This window comes from Calliphora vicina, chromosome 4, assembly GCF_958450345.1.
Source record: "Calliphora vicina chromosome 4, idCalVici1.1, whole genome shotgun sequence".
NCBI classification, from domain to species: Eukaryota; Metazoa; Arthropoda; class Insecta; order Diptera; family Calliphoridae; genus Calliphora; species Calliphora vicina.
This window is the reverse complement of record NC_088783.1, coordinates 104,626,083-104,643,843: the sequence shown is the minus strand read 5'-3', so window position 1 is coordinate 104,643,843 and position 17,761 is coordinate 104,626,083. Positions and strand designations below refer to the sequence as shown.

Sequence of the window (17,761 nt, the reverse complement as noted above, 5' to 3'; positions counted from 1 at the left end):
TGGTCTAAATTCACAATTGTTCACGATTCAGAACGTATTTTTACTATATTGAGAGCCTATTCAAAAAATGCCAACTCAAAATATGTTTTTGATGGGAAATAGCTTACGTTATCCCATGTCCGATATGCAGCCCTATTATGAATAACAATTCCGCGGAAATTATCCCCTTTTCCCAATTCTTCTATTATCCCGTGAGCAGACAAGTGTGAAGAGAAAAAAATACCTGGAGATATTCCTGATAAATTTTAAAGCATGAAAGAAAGTTTTGCGCTTTTTACATAAATGTTGATCACATTTTATTTATTTTGCTCTGTTAAAAATTCTACTTTATTTGAGTTGGCATTTGTTGATATGCTGTAAAATTATTGTGAATTTAAAGTCAATGAAATAAATATTATTTAAACATAAGCGAGTGGATTTTAAAAATGCTACAATTTATTAAAATATCAAAAATAATTTTTTTTAAATTATTAAAAAAAGTAATCAAAATCTTAAAGACATTTTTACAGACTCATCTAAATGTTATTGATACACCATATTGGACAATACTCATTCATAACTATGAATAATTATTAAATAATACAAAAAATATATCCCCCAGCAAAATTTTTAATTTCAAATTAAAAGAAACAACATTTTCAAAATTTCCAGCAAAAAAAAATCATTGGTTCTAAACAATAATTCAAATGATGAGTTGATTCGTGATCTCCAATTATGCATGATTCACCTAAATCGAACAAACTCATAATCAATTGAACGAACCTCGCATTTAATTATTTCGAATATTTGGTTATCTGCAATTGTTTGGTTTTACTTTCGAGTGTGTAGACGTGATTGCAGGCAACTCTATTTTAATATGTTCCAAAGCCAGCATAAATAAATATTCAAAACTGTTTCAAAAGTATGTAGTTTAACCCTCTAACCGGCCAATTTTATTTTGAGGTAAAAAAATATACCAGGTTATTGTTTCAATAAAAAAAAATACGTTGGAATAAAAAAAAAACAAAAGACAGGAGCACGTTCATATTTTTCACAATAAGTAAATTGTTTGTCTCTTTACACATATTTACCATTATAACGGGTGAAATAAGCAAATAAAGCAGCATTACATACATTTAATATACCCCGCCTAAAGGCAGCCTTGCCGGTTAGAGGGTTAAAACGTAAAATTAATAATCGTGCTGTAAATTTTGTTGGGATAGTCACTTATTAACCAAATTAACATTAAATATGCTTTAAGCATTTATGGAATTTGTTAAAGATATTTACTAGGCTATCATAAACTGTTGTGTTGAGTATCAGAAAAGAACTGTCATTTATTAAAACTTCAAATAATTCATTACATGACATAGTGATATAAACTTAGTAACTACTTTGTATAAATAGGTTATTCAAACATTTACAACATTCCGCCTGAATAAATTATTTATACAATTGATTATATAAATATTAATTTAAACCAGATTTAGAGCTTAGTAATTTCAGCTTGTCAGCACTAACTGCCTTAGTGAGAAAATCTGCAACCATATTACTGGTGTCCACATATTTTAGTCGATTGATTAAGTTAATGTCGTTGCAAAACACCAATACATCGTCGACATAAATTGCAACATATAAAATAATCGAACCTTTTATATAGTAATACACGCATTGATCGACATCGCTCCGCTGCAAACCGAATTTCAGTAGCACTTCATTAAGTTTCTTATTCCAAACGCGGCTAGACTGCTTCAAGCCATAGAGCGATTTCTTTAAACAACAAACACGACTGCTGCCGTCATTAAAACCTTCCGGCTGCACCATAAAAATCTGCTCTTCGAGGTCGCCATTAAGAAACGCTGTTATTGCATCTAGCTGATGAATTATTAGCTTATGTTTCGCTGCCAAGGCAAGTAAAAGTCGTAAAGATGTGTATCGCACTACAGGTGCAAACGTCTCCTCGTAGTCGATGCCTTTCTGCTGACTACAGCCTTTTACAACCAGTCTTGCCTTATGACATATTTCGTCACCATTTGCGTTGAATTTTCTTTTAAACACCCATTTGCACTTAATGGGCTTTTTGCCTTGAGGCAAATCAGTCAGACACCACGTATTATTTGCCGTTAGGGATTCCATTTCTGAAATCATCGCTGACTTCCATAAATCAGCATTTGCAGATAAAATAGCTTCGTCGAATGTTTCGGGGTCACCCTGTTCGCCATCACACTTAGTGTGCGTAACACATAAATTATATCTTCGTCGAGGCTTACTAGCAATGCGATCTGATCGACGGACATTGTGCTCATTTTCGGGATCACCATTGTTCTGCTCATCGCCATTTCTGTTGGTAGCGCCGATGTCAATTGCGTCCTCAAACTCGTCACTATCAAAACCAATGAAGTCTTCCTGTTCACCAGTTGACAATTCTTCACTACTCTCCTCCCCTGAATTGGCAACTTCCTGTTCAACACCAATATGAACTAAAGGAGAAGTAATGTTAGTAGGAACATTTTCAGTGACACATACCCTCTTATTGTCTTCAATAAAAATGACATCACGACTGATTATAATGTTGCGAGTAGTTGGATCCTGTAGTCTGTACGCCTTACTTTCATTGCTGTACCCCATTAAAATGCATTCTGTAGACTTTAAATTCAGCTTAGTACGTTTTTGTTTGGGTACGTGTACAAATGCCTTGCTACCAAAAATACGCAAATGTTTCAGGTTGGGTTTCCTACCCGAAAACATTTCTTCCGGACATCTGTCGTTACCACGGCACGGCACAAGATTAATCAGGTATGCTGAGGTCATTGCAGCTTCCGCCCAATAAACGTCACATAATCCTGCGTCCAGCAACATACATCTTACGCGTTCCATAATAGTGCGGTTGATGCGTTCTGCCACGCCGTTCTGCTCCGGCGTATATGGTGCTGTTTTCTGATGCTGTATGCCACAATGTGATAGGTACTCTTCAAATTTCTTATTAGTATACTCGGTACCGTTATCGGTGCGTAAAATTTTTATTGTGGCATCACATTGATTTTCAGCAAGCTTCTTAAAACGCATGAATTCATCCAAAACATCTGATTTACGCTTAATTGGCACAACGAACACTTTTCTTGAATAATCATCGACGAAGGTCAAAATAAAACGTTTTCCAGAAAAAGATTCTGTACTAATAGGACCCATTACATCCGAATGCACGATTTCCAATAGATTTGTTGCACGGTGACCAGTATCGTTAAATGACATACGCGTTTGCTTACCCCTTATGCAAACTTCACATTTCTGGCCTAAATCTTTATTATTGCATCGTATGCCATTTGATGAACCCATGACTCTCTTAAGGTTTGAGTCACAAATATGTCCAAGCCTTCTGTGCCACAATTCTGAAACGTTTGTAGCAATTAAAGCGTTTTCACTATTTTCCAAATTTACGCCGCAATTTAATTTGTATAAATTCTCACAAACTTCCGCCGTTGCCAACAATTCACCGACTTCGTCAAAAATCTTGCACTTGTCGGCTTCAAAAAGTACTTTATTGCCCTTTAACGTCATTTGTCTCACAGACAATAAGTTAACGGACATTCCAGGAACATATTCAACGTCTCTAAAAACTGCGGTGGTCTCTTTCCCGCCTGATTGTAAAACAACATTTACGTCTCCGGCACACTCAATCATCATTTTCTCGTTATTTGCAATTACAACATGTTTATCGTCGACTTTCTTTGTATTGCTCAAAATACTTTTGGTATTTGTCATGTGTGAAGTCGCCCCTGAGTCTATAAACCACTCTTCAATATTGTTGTTGTTCTTTACTGTATGTAGACAAGACGATGAAAATAAAGAAGTTGCTAACGAATTTCTTTCCTCATTCTTCTTTTTCGTTGCGTTTGGTTTTGCTCTTTGTGGACAATTTTTCGCCATATGCCCTTCTCCCTTACACGCATAGCATTTGAATTTGCGAGTGTTTTGTTTCTTATTAGAAACCAAGGCCTTCTCCACTTTTGGACAATCAAATTTTGCGTCCTGAAGCAACAAATTTTTCACCATATCAACGCTTAATTTCGACTTGGAGTTCTCCACTGCCATCACGAGTGATGCAAACTCGTCTGGTAAACCGGCCAGCATGAGTGAGGCTATCAATTCATCATCAAGTTTTAGCCCACTTTGTTGAACTTTCAGCGACATCATTATCATTTCGCTAACATACTCTTGTACACTGCCAAAGTCCGATAGCTTCATCTGGACCAAACGTTTGAGAAGCTCGACTTTCCTAGTTAGTCCCGTGTCCTCAAAAGCATTTAAAAGTGCGTCCCAAGCTTCCTTTGCAGTGTCCGCTGTCGCAATGTGAGCAAAATTCGATGGTTCCATCATGAGCGTGATTTCGGCTAGTGCGCGTTCATCTTTTTGAAGATCGTTGCCAGTAGGAGCTTCGCCAAGACCTACATGTACCATTTCCCAACAGCCCTTTAGGACTAAATATGATTTTGCGTGGCGCTTCCATACGTCGAAGTTTTCCCGACCACGCAATTTATCAAACGGGAATGACAAATTATTTGCAGCCATTCTATCGTCGCAATTTAAATTTTTTTTTAAAAAAAATAATGTAATAAACGAATTTAAAAACCGATTTAACAAGTTCTCGAAATTTTCCTTCCACTTTTCTTCTTTACACTTGTTCTCTTTAAATTTCGCGCGTCATGAGGCCCATAACCTGTTGTGTTGAGTATCAGAAAAGAACTGTCATTTATTAAAACTTCAAATAATTCATTACATGACATAGTGATATAAACTTAGTAACTACTTTGTATAAATAGGTTATTCAAACATTTACAACATAAACAATAGTAGCTAAGAAACTACATTTGTTTTAGTATGTTTATGTAAATGCTCTTTTCAAATCCTTTAATTTATTAAATATATTATGTAATATGCGTACATTTTAAGAATACTTCTGTGTAAAAATTAATAATTAAGAGTTAATAGTTAATGTAAAGCCTAAAGCTATCAAAATAACTTATAAATGTTTATTTCTTTTTTCTTTTGGATTATTCAAAATTTAAATAAATGTTTCAAAATTACATGTGTGTGTTTTTATTTAAACATGAGAATTGTATTTCTCAAAATAAATTAATGATAAGCTGTAACTACTACATTCAGGTTATTACATAACCTAAAGTTATACTGTCTGTTAAAATGATTTTTGTATGAAAACTGTCAGTAGAATTTTAGGTTAAAATGTTCTTTTTCCCCAGCTTCTCATTCGATTAATTCTGATAATTTACAATAATTATGGAAAATTTCATTGAATCGTGGATGGCAAATCGGCTGTGTGTTAAAATCAATGTAGATCGAAATTAAATTGAGAAAATTCGAAATGAAATTGAAAAAATTCTATAATTCTCAATTTATTTAGATTTTTCTTAATTTCATATTGAAATTCTCAATTTTAATTGTAATTTTCTAAAATTTAAATAGAAATTCTTAATTTCATTTGGATTTTTCGCAATTTCATATTGAAATTCTATATTTCAATTGGAATTTTCTCAGTTTCAATTTGAAAATTGAAATTTTCTCAATTTAAAACTGAAATTCTCAATTTGAAATTTTCTAAATTTCAATAAAAAAAATTATGTAGTTCTAAATAACTAACTAGGTTCCTATTAAACTCTATAGAATTTCTTAAGAATCACCACATTGTTCTTCATAACGGGTTCTAGAAGTAGTTGCAATATCACTAGTTCTATGGTTATTATTTCCATAAGCAGTTTGCAAAAACATTCACAGTGAAACCGTTCGTCTTTATTTGTTTTTAAAAAATATGAGCAATCAGTAAAAATAATGATTAAGCCCAACTCTAGACGTAAGCACACATCTTCTACAACATCAATTTCACAATAGGGAATCATACAGCCTAATATCATTTTAATGAGCAGCCATCCCAGAAGTTGAATTTTTCGCTAGTGTTAAGGGTAGCGAATATCACAACACCTTTGAATTTGGTACCATCTCAAAATTTGGTAAATTCTTCTGTCGTCGTTGTTATCGTTGGCGCTAAAAAATTAGTAACGTTACTTTTCAACATTTATAATTCTTATGCTAAACGGAAAAGTTTACGCATTATCCATATTCAAATATCTGCTGGAACGTAATTTAAGTTATTGGGAACAAATTATGTAAGTGGTTAGTCCCAACAAAGCTTTTCATATATCGTCAACTTAAATGCAAACGGACGTAACTACACAAAAATTCAAAATCGTGTTTTTGATTGATTGTGGTCCTTTTTATCAAACTACATGCTCATGCTAATTTTTAGAATCAAGGATATACGAAAACTCAATATGGATCTTATTATCATATGGTGAGCATTAAACCGCCCAAAATTATACAGTCCCGCTACCGGATGATGGCTAATCATTTTCATGAGCAGACCTAGATGGTATCGGTTCGGCAATAATGAATTTTTGACTAAAAAGTTCCTGATAGTTTCTCACCAGCCATGTCACTCCGACCATCAGATCCTTACGAAAATTTACCCTCGTTACATTCATCAAAACTTTATCAGTGTTTAAAAAGCTACGAAACTAAAAAATTTTTAACTGTTGCTACAACTACTGCTTCAAAAAAGTGCATGTAGCGGTAGCAGTAGCATTTGTCTTTTTTCGTTTTCTTGTTTTTTTTTAAACTACTGCTACCATCAAATATAAAACTCTTAACAGAGCAGTAGTAATACAACATGAATTGTAAATGGAGTAGTAGCATAAAAATACAAATCATTGCTACTGCTCTCTATCAAGTTTTAATTTTTATTATTTAGAAATAAGGTAGCAATTAAGTAGCAGTTGATGCAGCAGTTAAGGTAGCAATAAAAGTAGTCAAAAAAGAAAATCTTCAGTCATAACACCAAAATTGACAGAATTAAACACTGTGTGTTGTTTTTGTTTTGAGAGTGTTTGAAAGAATTATTCGTTTTTATTCGTCTCAGATGTTCGTGTTGCTAACAGAAAGATCGTGTTGTCTGTGTGTATAACAAAAAAGCCGAACTTTTGTTTACAACACGACCAACATACACAAATATACATTCACAACAACAACTTTTTTGGCTGAAGATTTTTATTTTTGACTTATTTTATTGCTACCTCAACTGCTACTTAGCTGCTACTTCAACTGCTATAAACTGCTAAATGTGAAGGTAGCAGTAGTAGTAGTTATTGATTGACTCCGAGTTTTTATTAATTTTTTAACTAGACTACTTCTGTTTTTTCGTTGCTACTGCTACTTGTAGTCTAGTTTTTTAAACACTGAACTTTATAGTATTGACATCCAGGACGTCGACTAATTGGACATTCCTGAACCCATTAATGGCTACAAATGCAATAAACTCCTTAACAAACACCTGTTTGAGATTTCTCATAGTAAGCGGCAATTTGTAAAGTCCGGAAACCGAACCTAATATAAGAATATACTTCCCGGACCGAATTAACGCATTCTATATAGAGTAAAATGTATCGTAGTTTTCTTATTTGATATCATGGCATTCTACATCGAGTAAGAAATTTTATTATAATATCAATATCGAAATTACTTTTCGATACGATAGCGATCACGAATGTGGTAATTTGGTCACTGTTTTGTAAAACGAATCGAAGTAACATTTTCGTTTTTAAAGCGCATTTACATTTTTTTAGTGCTCTGTATAATGTTTTAATCCACCAACCAGTTAACAATCTGGTTTCAATGTATATAATCGTGCAATTTGATAAAATAAAACAAATTTCGTGGATATTTTTATTTAAAATTACGTTTATTTAAAAAGTCAAATATTTAATTGGTTGTTTTTGTTCAATATTGACTTCTTTTATATTCATTCATGATCTTAAAGTTATGTATATAAATACCTTAGCAATATGTATATGAATTGTTAGATATTAATATTTATGTTACTATATATATAATATATATATTAATGTATATATATTTTTAAAATTTAAAATTGTTTTTGTGATTTTAAAAGAAGTGTGTTATTAGCTAAAATAAAAAAAAACAACAGATTGATCAAGTGGAAAATCACAAAAAGTTTAAAAAGAATTTTAAACAAAATTTCTCATCATTTGCACAGAATAAGTTTTACAGATATAAAACACGATATTAATTAGGAAGTGAGAGATAAGAAGGTATAAGAAAATGTTCAATATTTAAAAATTTAAATGGGTTTTCATAATAAACAAAATGTGTGTTCAATGGCATATATTTTTTTTAAATAAAACAATAACTCAAGGTAAAACTTGTTAAATAAATTTATAGAAAATTATTTATGTTACTTTAGCTCAATGTTGTATATTTATATTGCAAATTCCCATTTTAAGAGTATGAAATTATAAAGGGAAATATATATCAAAAAAATAACAACATTGTTTAAATTACTAAACACACAAATGCTATTTTATTCAAAAATAAAATTAAGAACTATGTTTTATGTAGTAAGTACATAGTCCGCATAAATTCTTTTTTTTATATAAATTATTTCTTTATAATCTCAATAACATTTTAATTATTATGTTTTAATCAATTTATCAAAAAAAAATATATATGAAATAATATTAGATAATAATAATAAAACAATGAAAATACATGTACAATAGAAATAAAATTAAAAAAAACAATCACCTCGTTTATGTGTTTGGCGTGATTTGAATCCATTCCTGATACGAGTCGCAATAAAATTAATTTCTTGTTTGCATTTAATGGAAATGACATTTTCTATAATATGTGTAGATTTTATAATTCGTTGTTCCACTATTTTTTGTTTTCTATTATTATTAATTTGAGAGAGAAAAAGGTCTTCAGGTTGATACAGTTTGTGGTAGAAAGTTACCTGTGAGAGAGTGCCTGCCTTAATATTACGTTTAGCTGCTGTCTGGCTAAGGAGTTGCAAGCAGAGTGGTGGATGTCTTGTTCACTTCTTGATGTTTTCCAACTAAAATTATAATAACAATGTATTAGTGTTTTGAATTCTAAAAGTGATTTTTTAACAATTAAAATTTAAAAAAGTAATAAAATATTGTAGTAAAATATTTAATATTGATGGCCTTTTTATGTTAACAAAAAAAATAGATTTCAATTTGTATTTTTTTGTTTAGATTTCATAACCGATTCCATATATTCATTTTTAAATTGTAATATTTTCTTGAGAGAATCACTAAAACCCGCATTGAAAGACAGTAATCGGAATATTGACATACAACTTTGTCTAGATCAGTGGTCGGCACTCATAGCTTCTAGGGACCGAACGCAATTGACTATTCAGATCACTGGTAGGCAAATAGAGGAATTTGTGTGCATGTATGTTTGTCCAACCAATTTTTTATCGCTTCCAAAAATTAACATTTGTCGAGATCATCAAAATGGGTATTTTTGTGAGATGATTTCATCGTTGGAGTCAAATCTTTTTCCACCGAGACATTTATTCAGGTTTGGAAACTTAAATTGGGTTAAATCCGAAGAATATGGCGAAAGAGGGAGCATTTCGTAGCCTAATTCATGGATTTTTGCCATGGAAACTGCACATGTGTGTACCCTTTTGTGCACCCAATTTGAGCAAACGCAGCAACTATCTTGCGGAAATTTTGCTCATACCCAAGTGATCATTCAACATTGAAACGTGAGATGCCTATGACTTAAACAATCTCGCACTTTCAATCTCCGATCTATTGGCCGATAGCGTGATTTCAATTGTTTCGGGTGTAGAGACCTCAACAATTGAAATTGATCGATAGTACTTAATTTTATCAAATTTCACCTCAAGTCACGATATAGTCTGCTATCAATGGCTGTCAAACACAAACTAAATGGTGCAGATTGTTCAAATTTTGACAGCAGTCAACTGACAGATGACTGTCAGTCATCTTTCAATTAAGAGTGGGGAAATTAAAACAAATCGCGGACTTATTGATCCACCCTCGTACAATTCGAAAGTATTATTACTTCTTACTTGTTCAGAGCTCTATTGCCTGTACAGCCATTGATGACTTCTAATAAAGGAAACTTCATTAGAATCATATCAGGTATCTTTTGTTACGTCCACGTCATCTTGGCATATCCAATTGCGTTACGGATTTCATTGTTTTGTACCGTTTGTAAACCTTGTCCTGAGTTTCAACGAAACCATTAATAAGTCTTAAAAGAAATCGTTGTTATTCCTACAAAAAGTTCGCAATGTTGGTCAGATATCGGCAAATTGTTGTCGACTTTTACATCTCATGATAATATGGAACATTCACCAGCATAAAACACTCTTAAGACATCTTGAAATAAGGGGTTGTAGTAAGTTAATCTAAATAAATATTGAAGAGCATTGGTGGGAGTACTTCTCTATGTGGTCTTTAGTATGAATTAGCCGAGTCAAATGATTTGGGTAAATCGATCCGTGTGGTAAATCTGTTGTACCAGCTAGAACTATACAATTTTTAATGTGGTGTCAAGTCCAATAAATGGTGCTGCACTACACTGGACATATCTCGACAGTAGAACATGATAGGCATAAGTTTAGGGACCACAAGCCGTAAAGCATGTTGTTTGAATAGTTAAATTCTTGTTTTTAGTCGGCCAGATCGAATGGATCCGGCATATATGCATGTTAATCTATATCAGAATTATTCATTCAGATTATTTAAAATGATCGGTTCCTAAACAGAAATGGGTGTGAACGAAATAATCAATCAAGCTTTTGTGATATACGAAAAGAGAATAAGGGCAACTTTCCAAATGTATGGATTCTGAAACAAGAACTGTTAAAAGATAAAGTTTGAGATAGTATTTATTCTATCAATGGAAGTGAATAATAGGATTTGAAATCATGTTGTTCTCGAATTGTGGACTGGTTGAAAAGGTCTATTTATTCACGAGATTATCATATCCGATATATAAAAGCTCAATGGTTTTCTGTGAACATTTACTTTCAGAGTTGTTTCTAGTTAATATGGTAAACGGTTATGAAATCTTTAAGCATTATTTACATCATATTTTTGTACGTATCTTAATATACATACTAATTTTAAAACTTGTTTTGCAAAAAAAAAAACAAATAAAATATTTATAAATATTATTATATTTTTATTAATAATTTTTATGATTAAAATTATTTATTTTTTTATTCTAATTATTTTTTAAAATATTGTGTTACCTTTACAAAGCGCTGAAGTATCGAGAAGAGTAGTTCTAATACATTTTTCGAGAAGTTTAAATATTGAAACGCATATTTTTTCAGTGTGTTTGTGTTTTTTTAGCCTCAGAAAACAATATACATAATTAAATTCTTATACCTATGTAAATAATTTTCACAAAAGATCTGTTGTTTTGTTAAGCTTGAAAATATTTATTAAAATATTAAAACGTTTTAGCAATCAATTACCTTAAAGTATGGCCGGAATATACATATGTTTGTTTTTCTTAGAATAGAACGTTTTGACGTTTGGTCTTTTGTTAATTGGCAATGGAGGATAACGATGAACAAGGTCATCTGTAATCTTTCAACAACAATTTAACTGATAAAATGCAGCTTACAGATTCATACATACATACATCAATCAATCAATCATCATATACAGATAAAAGATCTATAACTAGAGATTTCTTATGATTTCATATCAATATGACTAAAAATACCTGGTTGCGTGTGTGACTTTCGTTTTTAGTGGTCAACAACGAGTTCATTGGACTGTGTAATGCTAGTTTGTTTGTTTTGTATTTGGGGAAAAGGGGGATTTGAGGTATGGTAGACCTTTAAATATAAAATTTAGTTGCAAGAAAAAACATGTTAAATAAAGTACCTGTTCGTGAGTGAGTGAGCGAGATCTACTGGAAACCAACCAAAATTTATAGCCATATTATCAGTAACTTTTCTTTAAACTTGGCCCTGAGGTGTACTTTAAAATAAGTTTAGTATTTAGTAGCAGCAGATATATAAACTATCAAATTTCATTATTTGTTTAAATAATTATTTTTTTAATTAGGAGAGTACCTGTTATGATAAAGGACGTCAAAGGCTTAAAGTGTCCCTCTTATGCTTAGAATTACAATCATCTGGTAACTTTTGCAACTTTTATACGTTGTATAAAAGAAGAGTATTTGTGTAATAATTTTTTTAAATTGTTTAGGCCAACAACTGCATTGCATGTTTACTTAAAGATCCAAAGTGTTTCACTATAATTAATCCACAATTACTCAGTAGTTGTAGTTCGCTAAAGCAATTTACACATACAGTTCTTATTTTATTCTACAAACAATTTTATGTATTTTTTTTAAAAAATCCGTTTTATAGTTAAATAATAGTCAAAACACATTTAAATATTTTCTTTAATTACAACTACCACACCTAAACATGCACACTATTTTCTTTTGATTTAACAGTTTTAATTGATTGTGATTTTTTTTTATTCAATTTTCTAACATCTAGTAGAAAATATACGAGATTGTGTAAAAAAAAGAAAATTAATAGAATGAAAATTATTTGCACTCACCTTGTTTTGTGTAGTAAGATCGTTATGACTTTTCTGTGGTTTAATTTTTTAAATTGTATTGTTAAAATTGTTTTTCATGATTTTTTTCAAATCATTTAGGTTTTTTTTTGTAATAAAGATAAGGGAAGTGTACCTCTAGTTGGTTTGTATATGTATATGTTCATAATATGAAGGGAGGAAAGGGGTCAGCAAGTGTTCCAATGCTTTAATAACGACTGCGGCTACGGCTGCGACTATAACGATCACGACTGCTACGATGACTGCGGCTACGTGAATGAGAACGGCGGCGATGGTGAGATTTATGATGGTCTATAAACATAAATTGTAGATTTAATATATGGTTTTGACAATTTCCTTTTATATAGTACTTACGTCGGTGCCTTTCACCTGGATGGTGGCGACTGCTGCCGTGCTCGCGGGAACGTTCGCGATATTCACGTTCACGTTCACGATCACTGGAAAATTAAAAAATAAAAATAATTATATTTTTAGTTCCTCTGAAATATTCTATCGGGAAATATAAATTTTTCCTTGAGATTTTTCACCAGCTTTAAGAGTAAAAAAGTGATGGAAATCAATCGGTTTCAAAACGATCGATTTTAAATAGCTCACATGATAAATATGTAATTTTATAGAATTGTGTAAAACAAATGTGATAAAAAAAAAAATTATTGGAAAAGTATAAAGATGTTATGGTTCTTAACATTAAAACTTCTAAGGATTTTTATATATAAAAAAACCATAGCAATAATGCTGGTTTATATTTGTTTATACATATATTCTGATTTGAAAAAGTTCTTTCGCAACTAATAGTGCCGGGAAATTAAGAAACATATCTGTACCAAATCGTAAACAAACGTCTGACATTGTAAACTTTTATTATTATTTTTATTTCATTACTGGGTTCACCCAGACAACTTACCGCCTTCGCTCCGGTTCGAAACTACGATGTGACGAGGATCGATCATCTCGCCTTCTAAGTTCATCGTCTTCATGATCCTTTAGACGTTGCTCGTGTATCTCCTCGACCGCTTGGCGTAACTTGGAATAACCCAAATGTTGTTTACCCATCAAATGGTCCTCAATACGCTGTTGGGCATCTCCTACAATGAGAAAAGCACCACAAACTTCGCATACCTCCATTTGTTTCTCCGGCAAATGTCCCATATCTTGCATCCAAGCATTCAGCTTTTTATCACCAGCTAAACTAGATGCTGCATCATCATCACTGTGCGGCGACTTATCACCACCCTCCTCAATTTTGATATCCGGCGCAGCAACTTCAACATTGTTCGCAATTGGTGTTGCAACTAGAGGCTTTTCATCTTTGTTATTCGACATACTTTCGTATTGTGCCACCATGTTGTCTTTCTCCTCCTTGAGTTGTTCACAAAGTACCATCAGATCTTGGGCTTGATCCACATCACCGCGGGTGCCAGCTTCCTCGGCCTCAGCCACCAGCTTTTTGATGCGGGCATTTAAATTATTTAATTGTTCGCGGTATTTCGACGCATGCGATTGGACTGGTTGGTCCCTTTGCATTAAGGCCAATCGTTGTCTGCCCTTCTGTATTTTACGATCAACATCATTTAACATAGAATTACAAAAATATAAAAATTCATCTTCAAATTGCCTTTTGCGCGTTGATGGTCTGGCCTCTGAATACTTTCGTTTGGCTTCATCGTCGTGTATACGACCACAAGGTCCTAAGTCGGCTCGTGTATTGACAAACAATTCATGCGGACAAAATTTCACTAAATGATATTGACACAACTAAAATAATATAGAAAATGGTAAGAAAATATATTATAGATTTTTCCTTGACATTTATAAAGTGACCTTGAACTTACATCAGGATCTTGCCAGTTTACAGACTATAAACAGAAAGAAAATCACAAAAATTAAAAGGTATTGCACAAAAAAAAATTATAGAAATTGTATGTATAATTACTTTGGGAGCTTCCGATGGATGTAAATTTCTGTTTCTGCCCATCAACTCGTCTAACATTTGTCGTGCAGCGTCCACCATTTTTTATGAGCTATGCTTTACACTGTTTTATAAATTATCTATAAAGTTTGTTATTTTTGTTTATTAGCTATTAATTAATTGATATTTTCTATTTTTCAGTAAATTTTCTAACAAATTTTTGTTATTTTACACGTTTTTGACGAATTTTGCTGCCGCTTGTGTAAAAAAATTGATTTAACAAAGAACTCACAGAGTTGTATATATTACGTAGTAAAATGTTGAAGTAACAAACAGTTGTATAAAAAAGGCATAAGTGAAAACGTTTAGTACATATTTACAGTGTGTGACAAAGAATTCATAAATTTATATATAAAAATTAATAGGTGTGTAAGTTTGCTGGTTTATTTATTTGAAGTCTGTAGACTGCTAAACGACTTTCTTGGAATTTTCTTCCTGTGTACCAGGAAGACTACTTTTGAAATTCCCGTACAAAATCAATATGTATTTATTTGCGAATATCATGCGAACTGTAATAGTAGGAACTTTAAAACTTTTCACGATTAATTTGAAGACAATTCTACGTAATTAATATATTAATCGTAGCACCTCGCATACAGATTAAATGAGGAGCCGCAGAACAAATTGTACTTTTTAGAATTTTTTTACAAATTGGTATTTTTATAATATTTGGGTTGAAATCTTCCAGAAAAAATCAATTTCCCAAAATTTTTAAAAAAGTACCTTTTGTTCTGTGGCTCCTCAAATAGTCCCATATGTAGAGAACTATAATCAAAGCCTCTAAACTTGGCATTATTGTAAAAGATGAAATAAAAATTGGTGGAATCAGTACAATAGGCATGCCACCTCACATACCAAGTAACTATTAATTTTGAAAAAATGTGAGGAACTATAAGTTGGTATGTATGGTAGTTACATACCAAGTAACTATTAATTTTGAAAAAATGTGAGGAACTATAATTTCGAATCTTAAAACTTTGAGCAAATTACTTTGATGTCAGTTTCTGCTGCTGCTGAAGGGGATCGGAACAATGGGGTTGGCTCCTCCCATACTAAGTAAATATTTATTTTCGTATATCTGAATAATTGTGTTACCATTAACGAAAATTTTGGAAACTAGTTTATTCTGAATTTTCAAACTAGACTTGCCAACCGTCCCGTTTTCGACGGGACAGACCAGTTTTAATAAGATTTCTTTCCGAACACGTTAAAAAAAATAAAAATTGAACAAAAACTGACTGAGTTACAGATCGATAAGTTGAAAAACATCACTGTAAACGTTTTTTTCAGAATAACTTCTGAATTTGAAGGTGTTTCTGAAATTTTTGACACAATTTGTAATGTACTCAGCAAGTCCTATAACCCACGCTAGGTCATTTTCCATGTTTTTTTCCATCGTTCTCCGATCATTTAGTGGTGTCCCGTTTTGGAAATTTCAAAAGGTGGCAAGTCTATTTCAAACTTCCTTTAAATTGTTGCCAGTTACCATTTTTGAGCTAAAAATCGGAACATGTAGTATGTAGTTGTAATACAAATGGATGTGATATTTACGGTGGTCGTGATAACTTCCATACCAATGAAATAGTTATTTTCGAATATCTAAAGAACTGTAATTATGGGAGTCCTTTGTTGAGAGTGACACATTCTATCAGGCCTGTCACAGATCGAAACTGAAATTAATTCCATAATTTGCTTCTTCAAAAAGTAAGTGGTGATTTAAGTTTGTCATTCCATGTCTAACATTGAGAAATATTCATCTAAGACCCAAAAAAAAAGTATATATGTTCTTGATTCTTATGAAATTCTAAGTCTGTTGAACTACATATGTACGTCCGTCTGTGTACAACACTCTCAGGTCCAAAATACACAAACAAACTTAGTAGGAAGTTTATTATTGTCCCAAGCAGTTTGGTATTGAAAATAATCAACATCGGTATAACAGAACAGAGTTATGGGTCAAAATGTGATACAACCTCAAAAAAATTAGATAATTTTCAATTTTTTATATTTTGTATAATTTATTGCATATAATACTATGAAATTTTTCACTCACCATTCCTATATTAATAGGGCAAACTATTTTGAAAACGGTGAGATTCGGTCCATGAATTACAGTATCCATTCAAAATTCAGCACAACTAAGTTTCATGCAAGGAGAAATCACGAGACCAATTTTTGTTTGGTTCGGTCACTATTTGGCCATAGCCCCCATATAAAGTTCACTTCTGAAAATCACTTGAATACACATAAATATCTTATATATATCGCTATCAGGTTGAAATTCGACATGCGTAATCCCCATATATATAAAAATCGCTGTACCGAACGTTATGAAGATCGGTACATAATTGGTTATAGATCCCATATAGAACCACTTCCAAAAACACATTAATTTTAGTTAATTTTTGCATTTTTTTTTGCTCACGTTATTTTCTATGTAATATGAATTTTTGTATGGCCTTTTTTGCTCTCTAAATAAAATAAAAATAATTTAGAAAGATTGGTAATATTTATTCACAATTATGTGAATATCGGTCCATATTTGACCATAGGTCCATAAAAGGCACTATCAGGTTGAAATTTTACACAAATATTCACCCTTATCATGGTTGGCGTAAACGTCATACGCCTACGACAGTTTCGTACTAGATTAAAGAAACAGTTTGCATTTTATCTTTAATCTAGTACGAAACAGTCGTAGGGGTAAGACGTTTACGCCAACCACGATAAGGGTGATTGTGATGAAAAACGATTTAGATGCAAACACGATTTCAAAACGACAAAAGGTGTAATGTGTGTGTTTGAATCGTTTTGTCATATTATGTAGTTTCAAATTCGAATTTGTTTAAAAGGGAATTTATCCAAATTCATTTTTTACATTAATACAGATAAACAAATGGAGTGTTGCTTATTTTGTTGTTTTTGTCATGATACAATAATTTTAGAAGGTAGAATCACTAGGGAGAGTTTTCATTATTTAGCCCTATAACGTCAAACTTTGATTTTGATTTTTTTCATATTTTTTTTATATTTTCTGTTGTATTTTCTACTGGGTGTACCTTATGTTGTTGTATCATGGTTTTTTGTTATAAAAAGGATACGGAATGAAACAAAAATTGAATATGAAATCAATCGAAATTCATCACACTTAAATCGTTTTTGAAATTGATTTCAGTTTTGAAAACTATCGTTTTTCATCATATGCCTGATAAATACCAAAATCACTATAGCGATTTTTATGAAAATCGGCCCATAATTGGTCATATCTCCCATA

The 17,761-nt window shown here is 31.9% G+C and overlaps 1 protein-coding gene across 2 annotated transcripts; it reads right to left on the bottom strand.

Annotated features, from left to right (window-relative positions):
- Positions 1–7,765: 7,765 nt before the first annotated feature.
- Positions 7,766–14,660, bottom strand: LOC135957622 (luc7-like protein 3). 2 transcript variants are annotated; one of them, XM_065508407.1, is made up of 7 exons: positions 14,642–14,660; positions 14,452–14,567; positions 14,351–14,374; positions 13,423–14,273; positions 12,873–12,955; positions 12,501–12,809; positions 7,766–8,959 (listed from the first exon to the last, which is right to left on the bottom strand). In XM_065508407.1, the coding sequence occupies exons 2-6, from the start codon at positions 14,527–14,529 to the stop codon at positions 12,706–12,708; spliced, it is 1,140 nt and encodes a 379-aa protein (XP_065364479.1). In that variant the 5' UTR covers positions 14,530–14,567; positions 14,642–14,660; the 3' UTR covers positions 7,766–8,959; positions 12,501–12,705. The 2 variants fall into 2 exon arrangements, with proteins under 2 accessions (XP_065364479.1, XP_065364478.1); XM_065508406.1 differs by lacking the exon at positions 14,642–14,660 and having other exon boundaries at positions 14,452–14,606.
- Positions 14,661–17,761: the final 3,101 nt, after the last annotated feature.

Coding starts and splice junctions, on each gene's coding strand:
- LOC135957622 (XM_065508407.1), bottom strand. CDS start 14,529: ATGGTGGACGCTGCACGACAAATGTTAGACGAGTTGATGGGCAGAAAC. Junction 12,956..13,422: donor TTCGAACCGGAGCGAAGGCG/GTAAGTTGTCTG, acceptor TTAATTTTCCAG/TGATCGTGAACGTGAACGTG. Junction 12,810..12,872: donor TCCAGGTGAAAGGCACCGAC/GTAAGTACTATA, acceptor TTATGTTTATAG/ACCATCATAAATCTCACCAT.